General features: G+C 39.9%; 1 protein-coding gene across 1 annotated transcript in view; it reads left to right on the top strand.

Moving 5' to 3' along the window:
- limk1a (LIM domain kinase 1a) overlaps positions 1-10,382 on the top strand; it is a 50,880-nt gene extending 40,498 nt beyond the window's left edge. Inside the window, exons 4-16 of the mRNA XM_062419143.1 lie at positions 2,098-2,207; positions 3,366-3,590; positions 3,911-4,016; positions 4,393-4,604; positions 4,774-4,960; positions 5,189-5,275; positions 6,981-7,112; positions 7,267-7,326; positions 7,745-7,810; positions 8,173-8,341; positions 8,519-8,574; positions 9,639-9,796; positions 10,137-10,382. Coding sequence (XP_062275127.1) covers positions 2,098-2,207; positions 3,366-3,590; positions 3,911-4,016; positions 4,393-4,604; positions 4,774-4,960; positions 5,189-5,275; positions 6,981-7,112; positions 7,267-7,326; positions 7,745-7,810; positions 8,173-8,341; positions 8,519-8,574; positions 9,639-9,796; positions 10,137-10,305 — 1,737 coding nt within the window. The 3' untranslated portion in view covers positions 10,306-10,382. The remainder of the gene's footprint in view (positions 1-2,097; positions 2,208-3,365; positions 3,591-3,910; positions 4,017-4,392; positions 4,605-4,773; positions 4,961-5,188; positions 5,276-6,980; positions 7,113-7,266; positions 7,327-7,744; positions 7,811-8,172; positions 8,342-8,518; positions 8,575-9,638; positions 9,797-10,136) is intronic.
- The last annotated feature ends 8,649 nt before the right edge of the window (positions 10,383-19,031 follow it).

Genomic DNA, 19,031 nt, shown 5'->3' with positions numbered 1-19,031 from the left:
TGTGTGTGTGTGTGTGTGTGTGTGTGTGTGTGTGTGTGTGTGTGTGTGTGTGTGTCATGCCTGCATGGCAAGCAAATGGCAGAGCAGACACACCCTTTTCATCTCCGTCCAGCTGTCCCCGTTTCCTGTCTTTTCCCATTTGTAGGGCGACACCTAAGCCAGAACAAATCTACTAAAGCCATGATAACATAGTTGTATTTACCTTTAAAGAAAGATATTTCAGTCCCTCAATAATGTTAAATCTCACTTCAATCAAGTCCTTAGATTATCTTTACTCATCTCCCTTTCTTACATTTTGTAATGTGATACGTTTACATTCACTATTTCTCCTGCCAATGTCTGACAATTGTTGTTTATTTCTCCTTTTTATCAGGCTTCATGGAGGACAATTAAATCAATTAAGTCGGTCAAATAAGGCCTACGGCTGCCTTGTTCCCTCGTCCATTATAAAGCCATTATATCTCTGTTTCCGCTTCTCGTTCTCTCTCAGTCTCTCTGCAACAACCACTAAACAACATGTGCAGCTGAAGTTGACTTTTCTGTGTCTTTTATCTTTTATTTGTTGTCTCTCTCAAAAAAATGGGAAATCTTTCTCCAAATATACAAATAAGTCAGGATCTAGCCAAGTGATGGTATTTCGCTAGAAGGAGCTGCTCAGATGAATTACTTAAAAAAGCTGTTAATTAATTACAGTGCTTGCACGGTGTCTTCTTCCTTGCAGCTTGAGGGCCCTCGTCTGCATGTGTTTATCTGTTTGTGTGCGTTCGTGGTTTCAGTGGTGCTCTCCCAGGAGGGTGGGGTGGCAGACATATGGCTATAGACAATGATTTTATTGATTCTTTGAACTGCACATTTTCTGCCTTTTTGTCTCTGTTTTTCCCATTTTGTTTCAGTTTTATTGGCGATTTAGAAGTAATGTTTCTCTTTCAGGGCGAGTAGTTGTTCTGATTTAGTTTTCCATGACTGCAGCTCACATCTGAGGCCAAGTCTGCATCCATGGGTCCATATAATGCTTTTTAGTGATGCTGGTTTGATATTAGCTTTTTTACAAATAAGAATTAGTCAAACTTTTATAATCTAGAACATTTCTTTAAATCCCATATTATAATATCCTCTAAATGATCATTTTTAAAGAATTAATATGCTAATATTTGCGTTTTATCTTTAAATAATGGGACTAAACAATACAAAATTCCCAATTTATTTGTTTTTTACTGTCTAGTCATTTAATTATTCTTTGTTCAGCACTCCTTCATACAGTGCCCCTCCTTAGTCTTGATATACTGAATTAGAATTGCAGATCGCTGCAGTTGAAAAGTGCTGTCAGGAGGCCCACTCCCTCCAAAATGTTCTGCCACTCAAAGCCCAAAATGAAACCACAAGCCCAGCCTCTGGGGAGCAAACAGCTCTGGTGGACCCGACTTTTAGCGTTTAGCATCGTAGCTCATGTTTAATCATACTGTAGCAGTCGTTAGGTATTCGAGTGGGTGGGCCGTTTGCATCGACCGGCGCAAAATTACCTGAAGGTGTTAAAAGGGGTCGATATTGGTATGCGTAGGTGTTAATCAATTTCACAATAAGCAAGGACACAGAGTTAATGAGCAGCAGTAAAAGTGGGAGGTTTACAGAATATATGATGCACAGTCAGTGTTTTCATTCTTCTGGATTTATTTTATCATTTTAACAGCTCAAGTCTCCAGCGGGAGCAGCATCCCCAGATCTGCCAGGCGGCCTGATTAATCTGGTCATTGCATGTTCTGTTTGGGGTTTTTTTTTGGCTGTAACTCAATTCCCTCTCTTGTTTGCAAAACTGCCCTAAGCTCTGGAGGAGATCTGGCAGCAGCAAACCCAATTTCCCAGATTGTACTGTCAGTGACCAGAGCTCGCCCTACTTCTCAGTCCAGTTAATAAAGCCTCATGTTGCTTGTTGCTCCGGTCTCGTCACAAAACTGCTGTAAATACCCTTGAGTGTTTTCTTTGTACAGAACACTATAAATCATAGCTATTTATTATTTATTCATGCTGTTTACATGTAAGTTTTATGAAGCAAAAGGCAGAATGTTGATTTAATTGTGTCATTGTTTCTTTGTCTGGCAGGTCGCAGGGGAACAGAAATATCACCCAGAATGCTTCACCTGCCTGAACTGCAGGGCGTTCATCGGTGATGGAGACACATACGCTCTGGTGGAGAGATCCAAACTCTACTGGTGAGCCTCAAGCACCTAAAAAAAAAAACATCATAGAAATATTAAAGTCAGTCAAAATCAAATCAGACAGCGTTTGGTCCAGTTTTCATTCTAGCAACCTCTATATAATGAAATGAGTTGCTGTGTTACCCAACTATTACTTGTTTTAGTTTTCTTTTTTAATTCTCTCTATTTCTGCAAGCCAAACCAATTTAAATATCTTTTGAAATGCAAATGTATCAGAACTGCAGTTTTACCACAAATATCTAAGCTTACAGTGTGATGACAGACAAAACACGCACTGAATGCTTTGAAAATGTACTCAAAGTGGAAGTTGAGTAAATTTTAGTAAATCACTCAAGATATCAGCACTGAAACAAACTCGTTAGCAGTAAATCTCCAGATTCAAATCAGGAACAGTATGAACATCAGATTGTGAGTTTCTTACAGGTCATGTTGTGTATCTGCTTCAGTTTCAGGATGATCTTCACTTGTGTTACTTGTGTTATTCTGACTGTCATAGGCCTCGGGCTTTAAAAAACAGTGTTCAGTGTGAAACACGCTGCAGTACACAGAGATCCATACAGACAGAACAGGCTTTGTCCTCTTCTCTGAGTGGAAGTGGAGCCTGACTGTGTGATTGAGTCAGATCATTACAGTTATTGAGAGATTTACATGATGCAAGACTGGGTTGTCTCGGGCAGCAGACAGAACGAAAATCACCAATTACAGAAATGGCTGGTGTCGAAGAGGTGAAGTCTAAATTAGAGAGTAATTTGGGCTGTGTGAGCTGTATAAAGAGGGTCATTTAAATTGAAAATCTGTGTTAGTTTTGACTTCATAGTTATTTTATGACTCCTCTTTAGATTCCTGTCATTCTTCAGGTTTGGGGGAAATAGTCTTGTTTGTAAGACAAACTTATGAAACAGAGTCATCAGAGGTCGTGCTGACCTTCAAATCTGAACAATGACCTCACTGTGTTTTCCTAAAACGAGCTGAAGCAACATCTCGTCAACAACATGTGATTCTGTAAAAGCTGCTTTAATGAGAACTTGTTCCCTGTATGATTACATGGGCTGTTTCATAGTCAGTAACCTCACGAGGATTTCCATTTTTCTCCCTTTTCCTTCCTTCCCTCATCATCTCCTTCCTTTTTCTCTTCTTCCCCTCTGGCTCCAGTGGTCAATGTTACTACCAGACCATTGTCACCCCGGTGTCGTTGCCGGACTCGCCATGCTCACCATGCTCGCGTATCCCTCACACGGTCACGCTGGTGTCAATCCCCGCCTCCGCCGAGGGAAACAACGGACACAGAGGTCGGGGTTTCTCTGTGGCCATCGACCAGCCACTCAGCCCGATCAACGGCTACAGCCCCGAACATGGACCCACTGTCAGAGTCTCCCAGTGAGTCCATTTATACATGTCTGTGTGGAAAAAGAGTATGTGAACAATAGAGCAAAGAGAATGAAAGGGCAAGAGAACAGTTGCAGCACTAAAATAGATCAGTAAATGATGGAGGACACACAATGAACGGTGATGGATGAGATTCATTTAAAATGTATGATACAACAGAAGGAAAAGGAAATGGAGGCCACTGTTATTCAAATGAGCTGAGACTGTATCAGATTCTAGGTCTGAGTAGAAATGAATATGTTCAACAAAAAACGTGTTTGAAGAGTCCTCTTTCATTTTCCGCAACTGCTTTATTATTCCTCCCTATGCAGAGTGGACGAAGACTGCATCAGTCCAGATGTGAAAAATTCCATCCATGTTGGAGACAGGATCCTGGAAATCAACGGGACTCCAATTCATAACGTCCCTCTGGATGAGGTATTCACCACACAGTCCCAAACACATTGTTATTGAAATATTACACTGGAAATCTGTAAATCAAAACTATGATTTATTAAAATTTCCTCTAGTTAAGGAAGGAAACATAACACTATTTATCTCTTTCCTACTTCAAAAAATATGTAATGTTTTGCTTTTATTTGTTTTAAATGGACATCGTATACAGACCAGTTTTATTCTCTTTGGGGTACTTTGTCTTCCTATATAATTCTCCAGATAAATAAACAGTCATCAGTCAACTTTTAGGCCATGGGATGTGAAGGCTGGACATCTTAAACTTAACTTATTGCAGAACTGTGTCCCACAGTTATCTCTGCTGTTCCAAATTTAGACTGAACTCCTTCTGTCTCTCTAGATCGACTTGCTGATTCAGGAGACGAGTCGGCTGCTCCAACTCACCATCGAGCATGACCCTCACAGTCAGGGGCAGGAGGGAGGCTCCTCAGGGGCCGAAGAGCAGGTGGACGGCCCTATGTCCTCCCCTCTGTCTGGGGGCCCCAGCCCCATCCTGCCCATCACCCAGCCCCCAAACCACGACATCAACAGCCTGAGGTCCCGTATCATCACGTAAGAAATTTTTAGAGCTGGTAGTTGTGTTAATACCTGAACATGGTGTTTCTAATTAATGAAAAATAGAAGTTATTTTAGCTTCCAACCAACCTCCTCCTTGTCTTCATTCCTTCAATTGTTTTCCCTCCTTCTCTTCTCCTTCTCCATCTCCCTTCTCACCCTGCAGGCGGAGCTACAGCATTGATAAGTCACCAGGCTCCAGCAACGCAGCGTCACCCATCTCACAGAGGAAGGACATTAATCGCTCCGAGTCACTCCGCGTTGTCTCAAATCGGACGCACCGCATCTTCCGCCCGTCTGATCTAATCCACGGAGAGGTGCTGGGGAAGGGCTGCTTCGGACAAGCCATCAAGGTACATTTGAGCCTAGCGAGCTTAATGGTCATACTTACCATGTCCACTAGATGGCAGCATTGAGATAAGTCAGAAAGGCGGGGAGAGGCAGGACTGGTTTAAACACATCCTTGACCAATGCTGACATTCAGTAGGTGGAGTGAAAATTTCACACATTATGATTAAAATTGCTTCACAATAATGTTTTCCAGCTTGTTGCTCAACTTGACTCGTTGTGTCTTGTTGTAGGTGACCCATAGGGAGACAGGGGAGGTGATGGTGATGAAGGAGTTGATTCGCTTTGATGATGAGACGCAGAGAACATTCCTGAAAGAGGTGAGTGGAGGAGGATGATCCCAGTTCTTCCATTTAGAAGTGTAAGATTGACAGTTAGGCAGAGTCAACTGTTTACCTAAACACACATCTAAAATCAATAAGCCCTGACCTCAGATCATAAAATAATCAATATGTTCAGAAATCATTTCCTTGCATACTGGCATAATTTTAGTCAGATATTGTAATTAAAAGCCCATTCGAGTCTTTAATGAGAGCATCCTTAAAGTCAGTGAAGCAGGTTTTGTTGTTAAAAAGTTGGAGGTTTGAAATCCAGGACCAGCTGACAAAATATGGGCTGTGGAGGTAAAATGACCAGAAGCTGAGATTGTGGTTAAAATTAGCAGCTCCTCTTTGTGAATGTAGAGCACAGCTGAATAAAAAAAAGGAAGAGTTCTCTCGCCTGAATAAATTAAAGTAAAAGGACAAAAGTGAGTGTTAGTATAGACTTTTCTCTCACAAATGATGAATGAGTAGGATTTACTGAGTAGGATTTACTTTACTTTAGAGGACTTGTTAAGGTTAAGTGGTCTGAATGACTCCTAGGTTCTTTCTTTGCTTTGTGGTGGATACCCGGAACATCAGCTGTTTGATATCAGTATCTTAGACTCACTCATCCAATTAAAAGCCTTTTAATTGAGATGTCTGAAACGCAGGATAATTGTTCCTGCGTGGCTCTATGTGTATGTGTGTGGTTTAGTTTTATTAGGTTACGAGAGTCTTTGCTTTGTAATCAGTGTAGAAGATGACTGGGTGAAATAAAGAGGTTATAAAACAACCCCCCCCCCCCAATCATAATGAGAATGATTACTACCCCTGCTGCCTGTTTGTGTGTAGGTCGTCCCACATTACACATTTACACATATCTCTTGTTACCTTCACAGCCTCTCTAGTGAAGATGAGGAAAGCCAAAGATATCATGAGACTTTGGTTTGTGAATATTTCAGGTTTTTGTGTGTGTGATGACAACCTATCTCCTCATCTCTCTCCACCGTCCAAACTTCAGGGCGGGAGGTGTTTTATGAGGTGTCAGTGTTGTGCTGTGAACAGCAGCTATGCGGGAAACTTCCTTGTAAAGTCCCCCTCCAGTCAAAAATGTGTTTTGCTTGTTACCACTTCGCTTGGATGAACTGCACTGTGCAGAGTGATGTATGTGCAGAGTTTTTCATCTTCTGAAGAGGGAAAGTTTCTCTGTGCTCATGATAAATCTCAGCTTAAGGCATGTACTTACGAGAAGGATTTGTGACACCATATCTAGTTCGGAAGTCAGTCATGGTCCAGTGTGATGAGGAAACTCCAAGCCTCCAGTGCACAAACACAGAATGGAAGTAGGAGACAACTTGTATGCAGCAATTAAACCTTTGAAATGAAAAAATATTTACATATTCATAGATTCTGGACTTTTAAACAAGGAAGAAGAGGGAAATAGATTTTTAAAAATATTTCAACCACAAATTATTATTCAAAGCACAGCATTTCTTAATTTTTTGATGAGTTCTTTCAAATCTGGTCAAGAAGGGTAGCTCAAAAACCAAACGAACAAGTAATTTAGTAACTCTGCCTGGAAAACTTGGACTGACTGCGAACCTTTTGACACACAGAATGGATTTAAACAGATGTCCTGAAATTCATTTACATTAATAATTCCATCAGAAAAATCATTTCTTTAAAGGTTGAGGTGTAAAAATATGTGATATTGTTTCCTCAGGTGAAGGTGATGCGTTGCCTGGATCACCCCAACGTGCTCAAGTTCATTGGAGTCCTCTACAAGGACAAAAGACTCAACTTCATCGCAGAGTACATCAAGGGTGGCACCTTGAGGGAGATCATCAAGAAAATGGTGAGAGAGTGTGTAATGTATGGGGTAATGGAGGAAATGATTTGGTCTTTGTAGATTTCCAGTTTTAAGTTCTTTGTAAGAATTACAGATTAATCTGCATCAACATCTTTGCCACTGAAGACACTGACATTTAGTTGTTCATTTTTGCTAACAGGACAGCAACTATCCCTGGAACCAGAGGGTCAGTTTTGCCAACGACATAGCTGCTGGGATGGTGAGTTCAAAGATAGAAAAGTGTATGTGATTGTAGTAGTTAGTTATCAAAAGCAATTACACCTTCAGAGGGGCGGTGTATCACCTGATAAGTGCAGCAGTTAAGGAAGGTTGAATTATGGTGCCAGCTCCCTCTAGTGGCCATGCTAGTGAGCTACAACACTTCTCTGTACAATCTTTTCAATCCCACTCTACGGAAATTACGGCATGAATTCCTTCAGGATTATACCGTGTATTCCTCAGTGTTTTCCCATGATAAGAGCACAATGATGAATATCATGCTTGACTGGATTACTGTCTGTACACAATACTAGCTACTTCAGATGAAACAATGCAGGATTGTTCTTTCGTTTTAGATTACCACTATAACCTGCTATTTTTAACGCTTCTTTTTCTTTCCTTATCTATCTGTCATTCAGTCGTACCTGCATTCCATGAACATAATCCACCGGGACCTGAACTCACACAACTGTTTAGTCCGAGAGGTAAGAGCTTGTGTATTCATATAGCTGTGTGATCATGCACATATTTAGTTTGTTTTATTTGAGGATTCAACAGAGTGAATCTGTTCGGTCAGACACACAAACAAAGAAGAGCTTTGTTTAAACCTTCTTAAAACACACTCCTTTAGTAATGTGCAATGTAAACCTCCAGCTTAACCCTCATGAAACAGAGAGAGCATTGTACTCGTGTCATATGAAAACAAAATGTATGCATTGTAGAGCTCACATCTAAAGAGAAACACGCGGTTTAAAGTTGAATTTCAAACAACCTAAAGGAGCTTTTATCACTCTATATATATTTCTAGTATAGCAGTGACATTTTATGACGCATTTTATTTGTCTAGGACAACACAGTGGTGGTGGCAGACTTTGGGCTGGCTCGGCTCATGGTTGATGACAAACATGAGGAGAAGTTGCCGCAGGGCAAACTGTCCGGCCTGAAGAAGCCCGACCGCAGGAAGAGGTACACCGTGGTGGGAAACCCCTACTGGATGGCTCCTGAGATGATCCACGGTATGAATTTGCCTAATCTTTTTTCAACATTATCTAGATATTCATTTATACCCCTCCACACCTTTATAAACCACCTAAAAAAACTACAGTCAACACATATTCCCTACATTTAAAAAAAAAGTTTTTTGAAACTGTATGCCAAAATAAACAAGTCTAATTTTGTTCTGTCTCTTCCAGGCAAGAGCTACGATGAGAGAGTCGACATCTTTTCTTTCGGTATCATGCTCTGTGAGGTGAGTGACCCTAAACTCTCAATATATAAATATATGTTTTTACTAGTGTATCAAAAAACTGCTTTAACTGTCATTGTTGGGGTGAATGTGCCGAAATTATAAATCACAGAGGACTTTTTCCTTCTTAGTGTGATTGACTGTTGCTTGTAAAAGTTGTTTTATGTGTCACTTTAGATTAAAGCCCTAAAACTCTTTCAAAATTCACCCTACATGTTGAATTTGGCTATTGCTAAGCAATAAAAGTAGTTGTTAAATTCAGCTACAGTTTTGGCTCACCGAGTTATGAGCAACTTGACTTCTCCTTTGTCTACAGACTTCTATGTACTAAAGTCCACCTTTTTGACAGTTGTTCTGTCTTTTCACAGCAGACATGTTTAGTTGTCACATCAGGAAAATCACAGGTGTTGCTAAAATCATTAACGGCTCAAATTTTCCAGTAAAATACAGTGAGGCAGCATGCACAATACCAGGACCTTTAAATTCAGGCGGAAATTTGCCATCATTAATTTTATTGTTTATTGTGACATTTCAAAATGTCTTCCAGGAAAAACGCCTATTTCACCTCTTCCTAATATTCATTAAATACCTATTTCATTATAGAAGGAAAAATCTCGCCTCTCCAAAGTTCCATATTTTTGTGGGGAAGCTTTCCAAAGCTGAGAGAAGTAAAAGATATTTACTTTCCAACTGAACATCCAGCCCCAAAGTGCGGTAAGCTTTGGGCCACATAATTTGGGCTCAACAGTTTGGTTCACTGAGAAGCCCCAGAATATGACTTTGCCAGATGGACACCATTAGTTGGAGAATAGTGCAGGGATTAGAGAGAGGAGAAAAGCAAAGATGTCTTCATGTGGCTGCTGACACGCAAGCAAACGGTAGTTGTGGTCTGCCGGGAATGATCAACTTCAGTTCAGAGGGTTTTTACTGGTTTTCAGAAGATTGGCTCTGCTGCTGACGGGCAGAATTCCCGTTTGCTCTGACAGGCACTTCTGACACTTCAATCCTCACCTCTTCTCTCTCTTTCTCTCTTTTTGTGTTTTTCTTTCTTTTCTTGTCCTCCCCAGATCATTGGCAGGGTGAATGCAGACCCAGACTACCTCCCCAGGGCAATGGACTTCGGACTGAACGTGTCTGGCTTCCTGGAGCATTACTATCCCCCTGATTGTCCCCCTGCCTTCTTCCCCATAGCTGCTGTGTGCTGTGACCTTGATGCAGACAAACGGTCAGACTTCAACAATAGATCATGTTGAAATGTTACCTAAAGGGACAGTTCATCTAAATCAAAACCCAGTATAATATGTTCAGTGACACCTGTTTATGGTGCCATCAGCATACAATTTTAAAACTCTAAAGTGATGTGTCTCACTAAATATGATGATACTTTTCCACAGTAATACACTGATCTACCTTTTTAAGTAGATCAGATCAAGTATATCCGAATTTAATTACAATTGAGTGGATGTAATTTTGTTTTTGGGTAAACTGCCCCTTATAATTTGTCAAAAAAACAAATATAAATCCAAAAATGATTTTAACTGAAATTGTGCATCTTGAATCCGTAGCCCTGCTTTCACCAAACTGGAGGAGTGGCTGGAGAACCTGAAGATGCACTTGGACATTGGTCTGCCGATGGTGTCTGAAGTGAGCCAGCTGCAAAAGACCTTCTGGGAAAACCACAGCATCATGCACTCCGAGAACGGCCTGCACGTTCACCCCGAACAGCCGGAGTAGGGCTGGACAGGACAGGAGGAGTGGGAAGTTAGAGTTAACCCCACATGGGTATTGGAAAGTGTTAACGGGTGTCGTCAGTAAGGGCCATGCAGGGCAAGCAGCGGCCTGCCTCTTGCAGTGCAGTGGCTGGTGTTGCTTTTTGTAAAGGGAGGAGTCATGTAAATACCCCTCCATGTCGCAGGCAGATGCAGTGGCCCTAGGCTGGCTCAGGCTTAACAAGTAGACTCGGGGAAAATGTGGATCTGAAAAGCCACCTGTGCGAGATGAACACACACACACATTCAAAATCAATTCAAGAGACATTAACTATGATGGCTTGATTCTGCTGCAGCCGAAGCTAAAGCAGAACGTATGCAATCAGACTAGACTTTCAAATCATGACTTTGAATCATGTAGATTTGCATTTGTGGTTTTCCACCAGTCATAGCATCTGAGAATACTTACTGTAATGTGTATATTCATGTAGATAAAGTAGTCCAACAAACAAGGCATAAAGAAAATCAGCCTCCTCACTTTGGGCCTCTACAGAGTACATTGTGCAGTACGTGTTTGTAGGTGTTCCTGTGTGTGACTTTGGTTTGATTTGATTTTGCTCTTTTTTTGGATATCAAAACTGAACTTCTGAAACATCCAAAGGAAGGGGGCCTGTCTGTTAGAGAGGACACAAAGGTCAAGCTCAATTTGCTGTCCACTTGAACAAGTCAAGCAGAATTTTCCAGCTATAAATATCTCACTGTAGAGTGCATGACTGTAAATAATGCTGTCAGGTCATATCCTGGTTCATAATGTCCCTCTGACCTCATTTGGTCATCTACTACTTGACCTGCTTGTGTCTCTGGCGTTGGCCCTCTCCCTCGTTTATTGTGTAGCACAGACTTAACTTTGAGGTACACATAAAGGCATTTGGTACGTTGTCTCCCAATTTTAAGAGCTGTCAACATATTTCATCCACATCGACTTGGCATCTTATGCATTCGAAAGCATAACAGTGTACATAGCTGGCAACATTGTAAATGTTTTAAATATTGTAAATATACAGACATATTTTGTATACGTATGCTACATTGCCATATTTTTATTGGCCGACCAGTTGAAATTAATGAGAGTAAAGGTTTGACTACAGTCAGACAGCTGAAAGTTCAATTGTTTTTTTTGGGTTTTTTTTACTTTGTCACTGTTGTGGCAGGTTAGGGGTTTTAAGCATTTGAGAAAAGAGGAATATTGACTCACAAAACATCTCCTACCCTCAGTTCCAGCTCAATAAGTGTTACATCCTGTCGTTTTCCTCCATCCGAAAAAGTATGTTTCTCAACATTTGATTGATCCTCTAAAGAGTTTTCACATAGCTGGATCATCTAATCACATCAAATTGTTGAAAAGGGGTTAATGCCCCATTTTAAATCTCAACTCTAATATACTATAAGCGATGTAAGAGTCTTGAGGTCTATCAGTCTACTGTTAACTATTCACTCTCATCTCATGTACTGTACAGTAGTTCAGGTACTGCCTCATCATGTCAGCTGTCTGTTCACATGTTTGTGTCTCCTCTTGTGGATGACCACTGTTTGTTTACATGTAAATGCTAGCTGTAAATATCACTGTATATACATATATATATATATATATAAACATATATATATATATGTCTGTCTTTACATCTGTCTGCGTGCATTGCATACATATGCGCTCTCACACTCCTCAGAAATAATCTCTTCCACTGTCAGATTTCTCTCTTGCACCTTCTAACCAAAATTTCTCTAATCTTAACTTTTTTTTCTTCTGTTGTTTCACGAGCTGCATGATGTACTAGCTAGGTCTGCTCAGCTTCTAAACCCAGCTATTTTTGTCTCTAAATATTGTGATTTTAAATAAGAAAACAAAGAGTGAAAGACAAAAAAGTCAACAGAGAAAGCTTGAAAAGGAAATGAGGAAAAAAAACACAGCATTTTTTTTTTTTATATATAGCCACTGAAATCTTTTTGTATAGATTTGAGTACTTTAATTTGCACTATATTACCAAAATGGCTGGTTGAAGCCATGTTTTTTAATTTCCACTCTTGGGCTACTTGTGATAAGGAAATTATTATGTCGGTTCAGGTTGATATATGAATGCAAGACACTGATAGAGCCTTTCAACTGTTAAAAAAAGGGTTCTGGGAAATACATCCTCTTGACAGCAAACTGGAAATTTAAGGATAAGTGAATATTAATAGATTAATATTCTATGGATGTTTCATTTTAAAATTTTAAATACAGTTTTTGCAGGAGCCTGTTTGGTCATACATCTGCGGTAATATTTACTGCATTGTAATTTTAAAGACTTCAACAAAAGTCTTCAAAATTCTTAGATATACGCTATTATCATGTTCAATTTAAAAGAGATAAAGAGATCCAGTTTTGCTTCCAAGAGGATGTGATGTCCCAGCTCTGCTTGCTGCCTACAGACTGGTCCTTTGCGAATGATGTTCTGTGTTGTTTCTGACTGCTTGGTTTCATATGTGATGCCCACAGAGGCTGCAACCACTGATGGTCTGTCTTATAATACAGCACTTAAACTGGCCTGTCTCACCTCTCACCTCTTCATCATACTCTTTTGGCTCAGGGCCGTAATTTAATCTGGAGCTCCTTCACAATTCAGTTAATTCAGCAGCTTAATAGGAGAGCATTATTCCACAGTAACAGTGAGACTAGATAAGCATGTGACCTTCTGTCATTGTATAGCCTGATACCACAAAACATGCTTCTAGGCTATAGCGAGCCCCTCCTGGTTGATGTGTTTCACTGTGGGCATGTACTTTACACGAGTGGCTTTGCTGTGTTTCTGTCTCCATTCCTGTCTGAGCCATGTCGAGCATGTTAGATGTGTCTGTGAGGACGTGTTGATGATCAATGAGAATGTTGCAGCAGCACTTCTTTGCAAAGGATTGTTACCTCTGATCAATGCTGTGCCTTTGTTGTAAGCTAGCCTTGCCAACGACCCGAAAACGGGTCTGAGGAAACTGATTTCCTTTTTTATGTATCGTAAATGCAAGCTTGATTTAAATGGATTGAATATCATTGCTCACACTATCCTATGTTGTATGAGATTTCATCTTGTTCTGTATCATATTTATATTTTCCAGATTTCCATTGTCAGTTTGGATATTTTAATATTATATTTCTTTTTTTTGTCTTATTTAATTTTTTACACAAGCTGTGAAAACAATTCTGCACTTTAATCCTGAACGTGAACATTTAGACTCTGAGGAGGCGACTGTTTTTTTTTCCTTTTGTCACAGCTAAAAATAAAACTGTTGCTCCTTAAACAAACCTGAGAGTCAATGTGTTGGTTCATTTATGAGGATATCTCATTAAGTCACTGTGTCTCTTTCACCACAGAGAAGTTATTCCCATCCTCACCTCATCATTAACCTTCTTCTATATGTGTACTACTGAAGCACACACACAGATAGCAAAGTATCACAGTTTCAATAGTATGTGCAAACTATGCTTCACACAGGAAGTTCACACTAGAAGAGGACTGCTTTTCACAGAGAAATGTGTTAGCAATATTAAAGTTGTAACAGCAGTACTCACCTCTGCTTGAGAAAGCAAGGGTGAATTCATTAGAAACGACCACAAGATGTCACTATCCGTCTGTTTTCCATTTCTATTATGAAATAAAAAGGGTAAGAATCTTGAATGTGATCTTTTTTAAACAAATACAGCAGGTCATCTCCCAACCTTAGGGACAGTATGTATATACAGTATGTATATACAGTATGTAATGTTAGTGGTGGAAGAAGTATTCTGATCCACAATTAAAAGTCAAAGAACTGCACTCAAAATGTAACTTTTTACTGTAACTAAAAGCATATAGGTGTTATCAGCAAAAAAGTGTTAATAATAATAATGCATTTGTTTGTATCTAAATATTGATCTTCAAAGTCACTATAATTGTCAAAGAAATGTGGCGGAGTCAAAAGTGCAAATTTTCCCCACTAAAATATTGCAGATTTCAAGTATGAAGAACTTAAATTGAGGTAATCCTATAAAACACAAGCACCTCAATATTTGTACTCAGGATACTTAGTACAATAAAGATTATAGTACTGTAGGTACAATACTAATACCTAAAGTAATAATTAACTTTTCATTAACATCCTGTATAATATCAGGCTACTAGTATTATCACTAGATTACTAATATTAGCCTACCAGATCAGTGAATGAGGTTTCATAATGAAGGACATTAATATAATAATATTTCTACAATTCAACACTGTTCCATTCAGAAAAAAATATACATATAATAATCATTATATTAGTGGTAATTTTCGCGCGAAATGCTGCATTTATTTTTTCTCTTGCAGGTGCACGTGACCCCTCCCCCAAAAGCATCCACGTGCGATTGTTTTCGTTGTGACGCTGCTGCAGCAACTACCGTGACGTAACCGGCCTGGCAGCTTGTTAGAGAGAGAGAGAGAGAGAGAGAGAGAGAGAGAGAGGGAGAGAGAGAGAGTGTGTGTGTGTGTGTGTGTGTGTGTGTGTGTGTGTGTGTGTGTGTGTGTGTGTGTGTGTGTGTGTGTGTGTGTGTGTGTGTGTGTGTGTGTGTGTGTGTGTCACAGAGACACGGGGGACGGGTTTGTCCGGTCAAACACATACACACACACAGACACACACGGGCTGTCATTTCTGCACAGTCTTGCGCAGATTGAGAGAGAGAGAGAGAGACAGAGAGAGAGAGAGAGAGAGAGAGAGAGAGAGAGAGAGAGAGAGAGAGAGAGAGAGAGAGAGAGAGAAATTAAGGAAATACCAAAAGAAGAAGAAGACGGAGGAGAAGAGGAAGGTTGCTCACTGAAAACTTTGAGAGATGGAAAATTCGTCCAGCAACAACCGGTTTCGGTCCGTAATGTTCAACCACGGTGAGTACATTGTTATCATCTCAATCTGAGGCTCAGGCTGCAGGACGTGTTACTCAGGTGATGCTGCTCGTGAATTGATTCCTGCTTGGGCTGTCCCGCAGTTTGATCCTCATTATTGTGACTTTCCCCTTTAAACAGCGTTGTATTCATTTATTTTGCATGTATCGTTAAAACACATCTAACGCCACTGTGCAGATATCTGGGGGCCTATTTGACCAAGAGACATGTTTTAATCAGGGTTGTAAGATTTTAATAGCCGATGATAAAAGCGCACAGCAAAAAAATCCCACTCTATGAGAGGGAGGGTACACTTCGTTCTGCTAAACGAAAATCCCTGAAAAGCCTGGCAGTCTGAGCTCCACACGGGACACGACAGCAGGCAGACACACTGTAATTCTGCAGTTATGCAAGAGTGGTACCAAGATCCACCACACTCAACTATTTCTGGACCCCTCACATATAGGCTGGGTGCACCAGTACACGGAAGGGCTGCAGTCAGGATGGAGAATCGCAAAAAAACGTCTGCATGAAATCCCATCAAGTGTGCTCATTTAATCTGCTGTTGCAGCCATAGAACATGCAGATCTGGTTCAGTTTGTGGTGTCAAAAGCTTCAACTCTAGCTGTTACACTTGAGCCAGCTGTTACTGCTTAAACTAAAGCTGAAGCTAACGATTATTTTCATTATTGATTCATCGGTCGATTATTATTTCGATTAATTGATTAGTTGTTTGGTTAATAAAATGCCAGTAAATAGTGAAAAAAGGAGCTTAAAGTGGCTAGTTTAGTCTACACCAGTCTACAAATTAAAGATATTCAGTTTACTGTTATAAAGAAATCAGAAAATATTCTTATTTGAATCAAATGACTCATAATGATTAATTGATTATCAAAATAGTTGGAAAATCATTTTGGCAACTAATCAATTGATTGACTAATGGTTCCAGCTCTGTCTCTAACATTTGATGTAGGTGGATGAAATCTTCAGATGCTGTCTTGATTGGTTAATACCATTTTGTAGCTGCAATATTAATCGCTTAGTTGATCGACAGAAAAATAATCTGTATTATTACAATTAGTATTTTGATAGTTGTTTAATTGCTTCAGTCATTTTTTTAAAGCAAAACTGCCAAATATTTTCTAGCTCTCAGCTTCTCAAATGTGACAATTTTCTGTTTTTCTCAGTCATATACGACAGTGAATTGTGAATAACTTACAGTTTTAGACTTTTAGTCAAAGACAAAACAAGCAAACTGAAGACATCACAATGACCTCTGTGAATGCCATTTTTTCTCTATTTCATCAACATTGTCAGTTACCAACATAATTTAACATGTAACACTTTAGCTTTGACATGAAGATTGTAGCTACCGCCTCTATATAGCCTGGCAGATACTGGATCATTGAGGAGCCAATATCGATATCAATATTTGAGTATTTAAAATCATACATTTGCCAAACCTCCAGGTTAGTCTTCATCCTCATAGTCTTCTCTTGTAAAACTGAAGAGTATTTATGATACAGCATAAATCTCTATGTGTTGGTTTTCCAAGCATACACTGATAAGGATTTTACTGTTGAAATAACAAACAGGGCTTACTGGTGGACTGACAATACATTCCCTTAAGCATATTTTGACATTTCTGCACTGGCTGACCTATTCTCCTCTATGATATACAGTATCTGCTTTGCAATAAGCTTACATCTATATTTAACTCCTTTGTCAAACTGTATCAAACACTGATCACCTGCATCTTATCACATCTGGAATCTGCTAGCTCTCAGCCTGTTCGCATCTCATGAGCTTCCTATCTGGGTGAAGAAAGTAGTTTCTTTTAGGGCACACATGGTCTCATGATATGGAGTACTGGAGGCTACAGTCACACTGAAACAGCTGCCTGGTTCAGATTGTTGTCCCATGATAGCGAGAGAAGAAGGAAGGTAGGATGGCAGCGAAGATGAAGATGAAAAAGTGGGAGGTGATGAGAGCTCTCATCCAGAGAGTGGGCAGAGATAGTCCATGTAGTTGTCTTTCATTTGTGGATCAGTTTTACTCCATGTTTTTTTACTGCTCCACTGATATATAAACCCAAATATTTTAAAGAAATCTATTTGTTCCCCTTTGCTCTCTACTGGTGAATCAATAGATATAAGTGAAAGTACTCAGATGATTAAGTCCAAATTAAAGAATAGTTATATTGCTGTTTTGTTTTATCCTGGGTACAACCTGTGCGATGTTGGGCTGTCCCAGATGAAAGATGATCAATGTGAAAGAAGCATGGTGATATCTTTGGTCGTGGCTCCAAAACAGTGATTCTACGTCGCACTGTGAGAGAGGTTTAAAGATGGCCCTTGTGACGTCTACTAACAGTAACGCGAACACATGTCAACCAATAGGAATGCAGCATGAAATGACACACTGATCAACATGACACTGGCGCGGTGCCTCGCGTTACCTCAAGCAAGTTGGCCTTGTTTCCTTAACCACAACCGGGTCCACATTCTCCTCCTCATCCTCTTCTTTGCATTTTTTCCCATACACATAAATCAAACTATTGAAAGACCTTGAGTATTGCTTAGCTTAATTGTTTACCACTATAGACGGATGACGCACGCTGATGACATTTTCTTGAATATTGACTTGCATCATGGCCAAAGATTCAGTAGGTGTGATCATTGTACAGTTGATATACATCAGATTTGATGTTGTACCCAAGTTTATTATTTCCATGTCGCTCAGTTTGACTTGCAACAAAGTTATAAGATCGCTGAAATCTCACAGTCTATATGCACCATTAGACAGTGACTGAACTTAAAAGTGTTATTTAGTGTTATCTGTCTTATGCCCGAGCTCTCACCTTTGCCATCTCTGCTGGTTCATATTTTGTGCAGTCACTCTAGATTTGACATCTCTGTGATATGTTCAAATGTTAGTTTTTACATGTCTGGCTTTTGAGTGTGTTATTAAGTTTGGAGCCGTCCCACATCACCGGAAAACTACTTTCAATTTACTAAGTGATATATACTGTAGTGAAACGGCTTAGCGATGAAATGTTGACACATATCGGCCAGGGAAATCTAAAACTACAAGACAGCGGTTGTAAAATTAAATATTTAACTAATTAAAAGTACCCTCCATTTTTAGCCGAGCTGTCCTGTGAGCTGTAAGAAACTAGGCCTGCTTTATTAGGAGCCCATAACCCATTTAACAAATGAAGCAAAAACACAAAGGCAACCCTGACAAAATGAAGTGTAGCTGTGGGTAAGTGGGCAATGTGGATGGGTGGCACAGTCAGCAGCGGCTAACATTCCTCAGGAGAAAGCCTTGTGGAGAGATGCTATCATTCTTTCTGCTGTCTGTGTCTGCGCTGACAGCATCACTGTAGGTCAAGAGAAGAACCACGAGAAAAATTAACAAGTCAAGCGAGTAGCCATTATACTACAGCCTAGGAATTTAACGTTGATCACATGTCCTACATCGCTGTAATAAAGACTTTTTCGGCTCTAAACTGGCAGACATGTTTGGAGAGCTGGTCGTGGATGTTTAATTTATTTGTTCATATGTTTGCTCTGCCAACAGCACACAGGAATCTTATTTGCATGACGTCCTGCCACAGTAACTCCACTCACATCTGGAGTGATGCACACTGATGCCAGTTCCACTTTAAAGAGCAGCTCATACATTATATATTGTCCATATGCAGGGATTACTAAAGCACTGCCTGCAAGCTGTAACATTTCCGCTGTCATGAGGTGGTTGTAAATGGTGGCAGAGGCTTTAATGATATTTCAGTTCCCTGACCTGCATTTCTTTAGTCTGCTCT

Source organism: Scomber scombrus, chromosome 5, assembly GCF_963691925.1.
Source record: "Scomber scombrus chromosome 5, fScoSco1.1, whole genome shotgun sequence".
Taxonomy (NCBI): Eukaryota; Metazoa; Chordata; class Actinopteri; order Scombriformes; family Scombridae; genus Scomber; species Scomber scombrus.
Note: the sequence above shows the minus strand (reverse complement) of the source record. Positions and strands in the feature narration are given on the sequence as shown.